We start from the raw sequence: 11980 nt of genomic DNA on the forward strand, positions 1-11980 counted from the left end.
TTAGGTGTCTTCTAAGAACTTGCCTCATGCTTCAGAGTGTTAGGAATCTTCTAAGAACTTGCCTCATGCTTCATGATTTATGCATTATTTTGAGCATTTTTGAGATTTGACTCTTTTAGCCCACGTGTAGCCTTTATCCCATTTCGGGAATCTGGGTCTCGATAATAGCTCTTGCTATTATCGTTCATCTTTTATTCTAAATGGCAGGTTTCTGCATTCAAATGTTTTTTGTTTTACTTTCCAATGGAATAAAGCTTTTGCAGTGAAGATTACCTAAGCCAATGTTTTTGTTCTGCCACTTTGGATGACAATGGAAAGATTCTCAAACCATGCCTTTTTTGTTACTATAATTGAATTTGTATAAATATGGTGGGAGCAAACTATAGCATGCCTGTTTGCATCCCAAAATATTTATTTTGGTTTTTGGAGTGCTCCAGAAAAATGAGGTTTTGTATTAAAAATGAGAGAGAAAGGGGCTCACCCATCGGTACAAGGATCAACCATTCTCGGCGCCTTTACCGGAGGTAATCAATCTAAGGGCTATGTTTATTATTGATGCATTTTATTTTAACTTAAACATCTTTTTCATTCTATATGCAGTGTAAAAAAAAATATTGAAAGTTTGATGTTTCAAACTTTTGAAAAGATTCTTGAAGAATTACTTGAGAATGTGAAATATTTTTAGGGAAAACTAAAATTGAAAAAACTTTATAAATATCATTTGGAAAGTTTGAGAAATCATTTTGAAGTCATTTTAGTGTTCTCTTAAGACTTTAAGTAGGTTTGAGATTTTGCTCTAATTCGGTTACTACCTAGTTAGAGCTTCATCTCATCTTGCTTAAATTCTTTTGGAAAGGTGTTTGTGATCATCAGTGATATTAAGTGAGTATAAATGCATGAATACATTGATCCTATATGATTCATTCCTATCACACCATTCATCTAAAGCAATCCTACCATCACATACATCTACGATTTTTGTTTTGATAACTATCATAAATAAGAAGGAAAAAGTTTTGAAAATAGATTGGGGTTGTAAACCATCAGTATAGATCCAATATTGGGTCATTGCTTGATTTTTTGTCTTGATGAAGTCGGCAAATGAAAAGATCTTGAGAGAAAAATGTTCAAAAGAATGAAAATGATGAAGGACTTGATTATGAGAGATATATAAAGAAAGAGAGAGAAAGAGATCTTGAAAATCAAAGATTTAAAAGAAAGAGATACATATTTATATACATATATACATATGGATAAGTATATGAAAGCTTGTGAAAATGAGGTTTAAGTCAAATAAAGAAGTGAAGATCATTTTAGAAAGAGAGAGAGAGAGATTTAAAAATGGAATACACGTGTATATATTCATATATACGTATACGAGAGTTTGTAAAAGTATGTTAAATCATAAAGAGAGAATGACAAAAAAAGATATTCATGTGCACGTATGCATATATAACATGTATATACACATATGTCTTCATAAGTATTAAAATCAAGAAATGACTTGAAAATAGCCGACTTCAATTTTTGATATAGGTCAGAGGGGAACTTGGGCTCATGCAAGAACCTAAGTTAAGTCTCCAAGGCCGCATTAGAAAGGGTATTTGGTTTTGAAAATCTTTGAAAAAATATAATTTTAAATATTTTTGTGTGTGAATAAAAACCACAACTATTACAAAAAAAATGATTTCTCCCACTATTTGGTGTGGATGAAAATAAAAAAAGCATGAAATGGAGAGCAACATAGGAAAGCACTCATTGAGGTCTCTAATCAGGTGATTAAGAAATAAGCTAAGCGTGAAAATGATATGAAGATGCACTTTAACATGTACAAATTCGTGGAGGGCTTTTCCAGGTTGGACAAGTCCCAACCTCAAAAATGAACACAAGAATGAAGAAATTTCAATCCCAAGCACTCATTCTTACCGTGCATTTGCTCATCAATTAAAAAACATTAAAACATCATGCATGAGCATCATTCAAGCATGAATGATGAATGAAGACAATATAGCAAGCATATTTTGGAAATAAATAAAGAAATGAAATTTATTTCACCTTGCTTATACTCTCGGTGCACTCAAGATATGGCTCTTGATTCTAGATAGAAAATTATTTGAGCTCTCTTGCATGGTCATGGGGAGGTGACAAGATGAAATCAAAATAGATGAAAATAAGAGGATGACTACATACCTCGCATATGAATAATATTATAAATGAGCATTCTCTCTTGAATGATCTTGGAGTCACCTAAGGTGAAGCTCCAAGATGAGGAACCACCAAGAGATCTCTTTGTGCTCCTTTGAGGAGTTTGAACTTGAAGAATATTTGCTCACCATGTTGGAGAAGAAGAAAGAAATGAAAAGAGAGAGCTAAGGAAAATAAAAAATTTCAAGTGAGGAAGCGTGAGAGTTCCTCCATAGTTAGTTCATACCCAAGTGAGAAGATTGTGAATGTATTTATAGGGAGTTTTGGAGCCAAAACTCAAAATTTGTATTTTTTGAATTTCACAATATTTTCGTCCGAATTTCAAAGAATTTTGAATTATTTTTATTTTTTTTCTAAAAAATAGGTTTTGACTAAAAGGGATTGGCTATTAGCCCTACAAACACCCTTTTGAGGTGTGGGCAGGGCTATTGCTCACCCAAAGAAACCAAAACCGCCTCCAAGAGGGGGGTTTTTCAAGAAAAGGAGGGGCATGCACTGTTGCAGGCCCCAGCCGGACACTGGGAAAACACGCGGCAGCGTCGCAGGCGATCACGTAACGTGATCGTCCTACACGATCATAGAACGTGATCTCCCTGTGTGATCGTGTAACCTGCGTCATCCCGTAACGCGATCGCCCAACGTGATTGCAAAACGCGACCGCGCAAGCGCACGGCGCGGAAAACTCCTTTTTTTTGAAATAAAGTTTCTTTTTCAAGTAAAAGCATAAAAATCTATTTTTTGTTTATTAAAAAAAGTACATATAATTGTTTTTTTTTTGTTATAAAGGGTGGTTGGCTTCGTTTTAAGCTTCAAAACATATTTTGGTGCGAGGACGAAGCATAAAACAAGGAAGAGGTCTCTGCACACGCGCACGATGCTTATAGCACCAGACTTTGTCATTTTTGAACTTGATTTTGGATTTTGAGTTTGAAATGCTAGATTTGGATCTAAACTTACGTTTAGAAATTCATTTTGGATGACAGTCGCAAAATAAAATAATGGTCTTTTTTTTTTGAAAAATTTGGGGTGATAACAATGCCCTCTTTCCATCTACTAAATACACGACCTTTCCACAACTGTCCACATAGCTGCACGAGACTACTTTAGTTAACAACTACCAAGTATTATGAGACCTCTCACATAAGCCTAGAAAAGAAACCTTCAAGGGGACTGCCTTCTTTGTGTCCTCATATAATTAGATATGTTAATGAAGGCGACATACTCGTTTTATTAAAGCGAATTTTCCGTTAGTGACAAATTGAAATTTTGTAGTTCTAAGTACCCATCTTAATGAAGCAACCGTTTTTGTATTACAATGTTTATGGCACCACTGATATTGTCCATGGCGTGTTCTGTGGGATCAATATGATTCTAGGCAGCCTATTATTTCCTTCCTACATTTTGGCTGATCCATAGGGTGGGGGAGGAGGGATGTTGTCTTATGTGGATCATAATAGGAGCACTACCAGGATAACTATTATCATGCATTTTAAAGAGTCGTTGTGTTTGGAATTTTTTTGCTTTCTCCTCAATTAGTTAGATATACTTGATTTAAAATTTAATTATTTTAACAATTAAATTAATAGGTGGGAACTTCTTCAGAAATGGAGAGTGCCAAGCAAAATTAGCAGTCTCATTGGCAATTTAGATCTCAATTAGGTCATGTTTAGTTTATTTTTCATGAATATTGATTGGATGGTTTATTAAACCACATAGTTTAAGTTTAGATGTGACTTGACAACCTCCATATGCATGTTGGCTTGTTTGTAAAATTAGCCCTTTCATTAGCTATAATTATATACAGTTACTTGTAATAAATGAAAGTTATCATTGCACAATGTTATTTTAATTGTTTTACAAAACATGAGACATCTCAACAGGAGAGCTTTAATAGCATGGACAACATTTCAAGAATAATTGAAAGTTCAAGAACAAGCTGCTTCTCTAATTATAGGTCATATTGTCTATTATTTCATGCACCGAAGGCATCAACAGAAAAACTATGTTCACCAATCAATTTGATTATCATTTGAAAATAGACAAAAGGTTAGAGATCAAATCATATATAACATAAACGATGATATACAATGTTGCAACATGACACATATGAAGACAATAGCTTCCAAAGAGTTACGTAACATTCTTCAAAGTGGTGGTGGACGATGCAATACCTTACATTGCAAAGTAAAAGAACAAGTTGCATTCTTTTTTATGATGTTATCTCATACATATAAACATCATTCAGTTCAATTTTGGTTTCACCAGTCCACAAAAACAATATCTTGACATTCCCTCAGAGTTTTAAAATATGTAATTTCATTACAAGAAAAGTTCATATGTCAATTTGATGGGTCAACTGTGGCGAATGAAATTTTATGGTAAAAAAATAATTAAGTTTTATATTTGGTAAACTTGTAAGCATATCATTTATATTCATGTGTCTTTTAGAATTGTATTGGTGCAGTTGATGAAGAACATGTTAATGTCAAAAACGTCTAACCAACTAAAAGTGTATTAGATATGAAATTTACCAATATATTAGCTGGACCGGAAGGAACTGCTTTTGATTCGCAAACAATAAAAAATGCATTGACAAGAGACGATAAATTAAGAATTTATGAAGGTAATTATCATTTCAAAGTTATATATAGTAGTATTGTAGTGAATATGAACTCAACAATGTCATTTTTTTGAATTTTTGGGTAAATATTATGTTGATGTTGGTTTTCCTTTAAAAAGTAGACTTATCACTTCTTTCATAAGCATATGATATCATTTAAAAGAATATTCCAAACGAGGGTCACATAATGCAAAGGAGATCTTGCTTGAGATGTTGAGTGACGTTGGCATTATAAGCCTGATGTCAGCGTTATAAGCCCGGGCATCGAGCCGGCTCGACACCTAAAACCCGAGTCTAGGCCCAACCATTAAAACCCGAGCCCAAGCTCGAGCTCGGGCTAATTAAATTAAAAAATATATTTTTAATATAAAATAATATATAAATGTAATCAATCGTAATAAAATATTATTATTATACATAAAAATCAATAAAATGAATATAAAAATATTATCTGGCCCATCCGGGCTTATCGGCCCAACCGGGTCAGCCCGATAAATTGTCGAGCCGGCCTGGTGCCCTTTTTCTGGTCCCGGGGCCGTGCCCGAGTCGAGCCGGGTATTAGGTACTTGCCAGCAGCTCGGCACGGTGCCCAGCCTTATTGCATTATCTGAGGTTTGAACATTTTTACAACATTTTCTTGAACTAATTGTCATATTCTCACCTTCTTTTGCTTATAGTGACTGTCATTTGTCATTTCTTATGCTTTTTAAGAACTAATTGTCATATTTAGACATTTTTTGTTTACATTTACCTGATAATATGTAACTAATTTTTTAGTCAAATGACATTATACTTGTTCTTTTGGTTGATCATACAGATCATATTATATAAAAATGCAAATTGAATTTTTCCAGCATATATGCTGTGAATAACCTATTTAATTTTGATGTAAATGTTGACCAACTCATATGATATTCAAATTATCACAATCAATAACAATTTTTTTTGGAAATAGAGATAGACAATCAACTCCTGCTATATGATTCAACAGGTTTCAACTTATTTTAAAGATAAAAAGAAGAAAAAGAGAGAAAATGCAAATGAGAGAGAGAGAAAACTACTATAATTATAATGGAAGGGGTGTTAGGGGTATTTTCATCAATTAAGTTAAAGCGATTCATTTGCTTTCCTATACACTGCTAAACAAACATGATTTTTGTATTTCCTTTCCTTCTCTTTCATTCTTATCCAAACAAACTTTTTTAATAGTTTCTTTCTTTTACACTCATGTTTGCATGGAGGGAGAGGGAAGGATGGAAATGTGTGGAATGGAAAGGGAGGGGAAGGAAATGGAAAAGGAAAGCAAAGGGCCAACTCTTTTGCTTTGCACCTCAATCCCTCCAATTATATTCGTTTAGATTATATTTTTTATTTGATTTTATAGCTGGCCAATTTTTAAAAAACTATTTTAATAATAGCTTTTTTTTTTACATAATTTTGTATATTTTAAATGATTTTTACGTATTTTTGGCCATTTGAGGTGCCACGTAATTTCTCCATTTTAGGTCTTTAATTTGATATTTCAATCCAATTTCAATCCTCGTGAGATCCAATATTTTACATGTGAAATTTTTAAATGTTTTTCTTTTGAATATGATGAACTTTAACATTCTGCATTGGTCGTCCACAAATATATTACATGTATAAGTATGAACAAATATGTGAAAACCAATTTAAAAATGGTTTATATATGATTTGTACTGTACATAATGTAGAAAAAAGAAGTGCATTCATAATTTACTTTGTCATTTTTGTATACAAATTAGCTGTTGATTTCCTAAAGTGTTTAAGGAGTATGGGAAAACAAAAGGCATTCTTCACACTATTTGCGTTTTTTCCCAATTCCCTTCTGGCTTCATGAAATCCATAAATTGTATTGAACATAATCTACGCGAACAAGTCTATAGCAGGTAAAAATTAAATTTTTGAATCATGTCTGGGCACCAACTGTCTCTGGGATGGATGATGGGCACCATGGCTGATCAGCTCCTCCCGTTCACAACTTTTTTGTGCTCAATGGATGGCAGATGTCTGCCTACAAATTTGTCTTTGACAATAGCTTAGGCTTTGTTTGGATTGAGAGAAAGGGAAGGAAAGGGAGGGGTGGAAAGAAAAGAAAAAGAAAGGGAGAAAAAGAGAATGAGAAAAGAAGGGAAATGAAAAAAAAAAAAAGGTGATTATAAAGGTTGTTCAGATAGAAAGAAATGAATTGCTAAAATCATATTTGTTTGGACTATATAAAGGAAAGGAAAGAAAATAATATGATTTATATTACTTTAAGACCGCTGCACCAGATGATGGAAAGGAAAAAGGGAGTGAATCTTTGCTGTGATGGTTTACCCGAATGGTGGTAAAAGAGACTTTGAATCGAAAAAGATACTACTATTATGTAAAACCTTCTTCATGCATAAAGAACATATGTAAAAAGTGATAAGTCTTTTCATTCTCAAGCTATTCAATTTTGGAGGAATTCAATTTACGTCTTTTCATTCTCAAGCTATTCAATTTTGGAGGAATTCAATTTACATTAGAACATGCTTTCCATTTTCTCTTTTTTTTCCCCTCCTTTTGCAACCAAACAAGTTTTTTTACTTTCATTTCTTTTCTCTTCTTCTTAATTAATCAACTAAACAAATGATTGGTTGTTCTTTTCTTCCATTTCCCTTCCTTTCCCTCCATCCAAAAAGGGCGTTAGAGAGAGAGAGTGAGAGAGGAGAAAAGAGGATACCATACCCACAAAGAAGCCAACTTTGCTCACATTGAGGAAAGAATAAGGAAATGTCTTTCCTTTCTCTCCCAATCTCTCCATTTTTGAAAGGATTAACAATATATTAGGGAATCATTCATTTCCCTCCCACCCCTTTCATTTTCTTTGTATCCAAATACAATTTTTCCTTTTTCTTTCCTTTTCATCATCTTTAGTTAGCCATCCAAACAAAATATTGGCTATCATTTCCATTCATTTTCCTCCCTCTTCCCCTAAACAAGGTGTTATTTTCCTTTTCTTTATCTTTTTTCCCTCACTTTCTTTTTCTTTTCCTTTTTATATATTAAAATCATCCATCCACAGGTAAAGGGATTCAAAGTACAGAAGCCTCTCCTTTCCTTCTCTTTACAACCAAACACAAAAACTCATATTCCTTTCATTTCCTCCTATTTAATTAGTCATCTAAACTCGTGAAAAAGTATCCTTTCCCTCTCATCCAAACAGAGAGTAAAGGCATTTTTGTGAAATTTTATGTGTTACAAGCCTCACGGTTTTTCTAGTAACTGCAAGGCCCCTAGCACACTCGATGACATTACTCATAAGCCCCCTTCAAATAGAGACAGGTGACGGTGTGCGGGAGTCGGGACTCTGATCACAACGGTAGTGTTTGAGGTTGAAGACCCGATCCCTTCTCTACATGCTTGAACCTAACCTGATTCTGGAACCATTGGGCGGAAGTGAATTTTTCTCTGAACGGCCTTGCTTCCCCAGCGCGCTGTAGATGCCACGGGAAGTTGCTGTTTGTGAACCTCGAATTTCTCATTCGGCGCGTGGTGGGTGCTCGTGGGTAGCCATCACTAAGGGGCTTCTGATGGCAGGGATAAGTTTTGTTCAGATCTATGGCGATTGGAATGTTTGAGGAGAAAGAGTTGGAACGTAGCAGGGTCGAATTTTTCTTCTGAATCGTAGAGTTGGTAGCACAAAGGACGAATTTAACTCATTGAGCAGATCAGGATTTTTGTTTTCGATAGCTTTTAGTGTCTGTGGGTGTTTCGTGTCTTCGTTTTTGCTGTTCTGGTTACTCCAATGATCGTCCCAGCGTCGTATGTTTACTTCAGAAACGCTGTACAGATGTTCATCTGCTTTAAACCGACCTGACCAAATAAATTTCTAGTTGTCTTTTGTCATTGAAAATCTTCAAGTACCCTCTCTCTCTCAAGATCGATTTTCTATTTGGTGGACAAACCCAGTTTTCTGGTTTCTGCGAAGCTTTGTTGGTAAGCAAAGGAAAAGAAAGAGGAATCTTCGAAAGGAGCCGCCGGATCGGCCCTTTCCTTTTTCAGCTTAAACCCGAAGCGAGAGAGGAGCAATTCTTGGGAAGATCGCTGTAATGAAAAAGAACAAACAGCAACGAAGCGAAGCTTTCTTGATTGAAGGGGAACGAACAACTGGAGTTGGTTGGATTCGGCTACTTTTCTCGAGATCAGTGAAAAGAGCGATCCAGACACAGGACAGGAGGTAATCCTCCCAAAAGGAGGACGGAAAAGGAGAAGGGAAGAAACAAGAACGCAAGCGCGACGATGGACGACCGCAGCGGCGGTCGGAATGACGACGTTGTGGACCATCCGCGCAGGGATATGATGGTCGAGGAGTCGTGCACACTGATACAACGCAGCAGCAGTCCGCACTACGAATCCAGGTCGGGAGGCGCTCTGAGTGCCTGCGTTGGTGGTGACGGCGGCTCCCTAATCCGGCATGCCTTCAATCTGGATCAACAACGATTTGAGTCGATGGGCGCCTTGGAGATCTTGAGAGAAACGATCAGGATCCTTCGTCAGGACAGCACCCGCTTCTTGGCCATAGCGGCGGTGCTCCTCTGCCCCGTCTCCGCCGTCATACTCTCGCACGCATTCGTCAGCCGATCCCTCGTCAGGAGGCTCTCTTTGCAGCTCTTGTTGGTTGTTCAATTAAGCGGGCTTCCCTCCGGCCTTTTCTTAAAAGATTCTTGTCTTCGCGTGTCCGAGATGATCCTCTCCGCCATCTTCTGCTCGCCGTTGTTCATGACTCTCTCAGTCTTGGCCAAGGCAGCCATTTTTTATTCCGTTGCCTGCGCCTATGCTGGAACAGAGCTCTCGATCGCGAAGCTCGTGGCTGCCGCCGCTAAGATTTGGAGGAGATTGGCCTTAATCTACTTGTGGATCTCTTTGGTCATTCTCACTGTCGTCGCTCTCTTCGTTGTTCTACTCACGACCGCCTGCAATACTTTTATGATCTTCGGAGCACCTGCGGATCTGATCAAGTATGCCGCCTTGGCTCTTACAGTTGTCTTTTTTGTGGCCTTCGCGCACACCATCATTATCTGTAATTTGGCAACGGTGGTCTCTGTCTTGGAGAATTCCTCCGGTCCGCAAACCTTGCTTCGTTCCCTCTTCTTGATTAAAGAGCAGAGGCAAGTTGGTCTTTTGATATTTCTTGGTTCGACAGCCGGCCTGGCTTTTGTGGAGGGTCTTTTTGAGTATAGGGTGAAGACTCTGAGCTATGGTGACGGAACCTCCAGGATATGGGAAGGTCCTCTGTTGGTGATCATGTACAGTTTTTTGCTTCTTATAGACTCAATGATGAGTGCAGTTTTCTACTTCACCTGTAGGTCTTCTTGTTTGGAGACTATGGGTGGCATTTCCCAAGAAGCATCCCCAAAATTTTCTGGATTAGCACCTGCCCAATGAGTTTGCAGTATCCACATTGTAGCTCTTTTTTCCTCTGGAATCAAAGACTGTACAACGACTCCATGAAGCTCTTACTTATTACCCGTTGGAGCCATTTCATTTTTTCCCATCATGAATAAGTAAAAAGTTTCACTACCTACTCTGTCAGCTATACGATTCATCGCTTCTTTCAGCAGCAAAAACAAAGAGAGCACATCCCAAAAATGTGCATGAATCAGGAGATCGGCACACATATCCACATCAGTAGAAACATCCCTGGGATTGTCATTTCTTTCACTATTCGCCTATCTCTATTGTGACTGCTGCAAGATTCATATGAGTTTGATTTCTATGAGGTTGCTACTAACGCTGCCACAGTCTTGTATGTAGAGCCTTTTGATGGCCCTCTTAAATCAAAGTATGTCATGTTGTTTCACCAGATATGACCATCATTTTTTATGTCACTAATTGCATTTTATCTACTGTAAATTCTAAGGTTCTAGTGAGAAATGGAAGCTAGATTCCATTGCTTCTGTTTGGGTTGACGTAATGGCAGTTGATTGGACATTTTTTTTATCATGATTGAAAAGCTTGTCAAGTATTCTGGCAGGTATGAAGTGTTCTTGCAAGGATTCTTAACATTCATTTTTATGAAGTCTTTTCTGGTGACATTCATCCTTATGAAATATGAACATACATTAGGACCCACCGGTTAGTTGGGGAGAGGTCCTACAAGAGGTTTCCAAATTGTAGAATAGCTATGAGCATTGAAGTTCCATGAGTGTTAGTACCCAAAATTGAAGCAGGAAGATGTTGGAAATTTTATGTATATGTGACACATTTCTGCTTTCCCCTGTTTGGCATTCTCAGATGATATAATCAACATGTAATAATTCTCTGAGATGGTCCAAAAGTCTTTCTAAATGTATTTTCTCTAGTTAAACACTATAGTGGGTTGGTGAGTAGAGATAGGAATCTTTTTGGACCTTTACTTTTGGGATGCGGATCACAATGTTGTCAGGTCTCTCTTCTTCCTCTCTTACAGTAGAGTAATTACATGATTCTTGGGAATTACGTTTCTACTCTCGTAAGAGCATTGTGAATTTCTAATATAAATCACATGCTTGTGAATGGGAAAATTTTACTGTCAAACGAGGATAGAGAATCTAAACATGAAAGGACTAACACAATTGTTTTTTCTCTCTCAAAAAGTCTCAACCTTGATAACGCTGTTTTCCGGCATCCTCCTGCCTTCATCACTCTCAAAGCGTCATATGTTGAGTGGAATGCTATATGTGATGCACTTTCAGAAGAACCTTGGTTTTACTTTTAATGACCGTGACTGAAATCTTCTTGTACAGCAAACGTTTTCTCTGGTTCAAGTTCACCATAAAAGTTCTTGGTACTGAGACTCTGATAGCTTCATCTGCATCCCAAGGGGCAAGAGGTCAATGATGCATGAGTATTTACATGGCTTTGGAGATTGTCATTTCAGGTACGCGACAAACCTTGACACTCATTACAAATCTTGTCTCTTCAAGGGGAACATAAAAACAGTAAATGGGTTTTTGAACATGTTCAGGAAAGTAATCTCGTCCCCTTTTCACAGGTACCTGCAGAGACAACTAATCTATTAGAGCGCATAAAACAGTCACTTTGAACATTCAAATTGTAAATCATAAGGCACCGAGCAAAACTTCCAATAAAACATCCAGCCACGTCTTATAAAATGAAATCGAACTG

General features: G+C 36.8%; 1 protein-coding gene across 1 annotated transcript; it reads left to right on the forward strand.

Moving 5' to 3' along the window:
* The first annotated feature begins 8162 nt into the window (after positions 1-8162).
* LOC116258162 (uncharacterized) lies at positions 8163-10770 on the forward strand. The gene has a single exon (XM_031635312.2). It carries the CDS (start codon positions 9113-9115, stop codon positions 10256-10258), a length of 1146 nt encoding a protein of 381 aa, XP_031491172.1. The 5' UTR covers positions 8163-9112; the 3' UTR covers positions 10259-10770.
* The last annotated feature ends 1210 nt before the right edge of the window (positions 10771-11980 follow it).

This window comes from Nymphaea colorata, chromosome 7 (assembly GCF_008831285.2).
Source record: "Nymphaea colorata isolate Beijing-Zhang1983 chromosome 7, ASM883128v2, whole genome shotgun sequence".
NCBI lineage: Eukaryota > Viridiplantae > Streptophyta > Magnoliopsida > Nymphaeales > Nymphaeaceae > Nymphaea > Nymphaea colorata.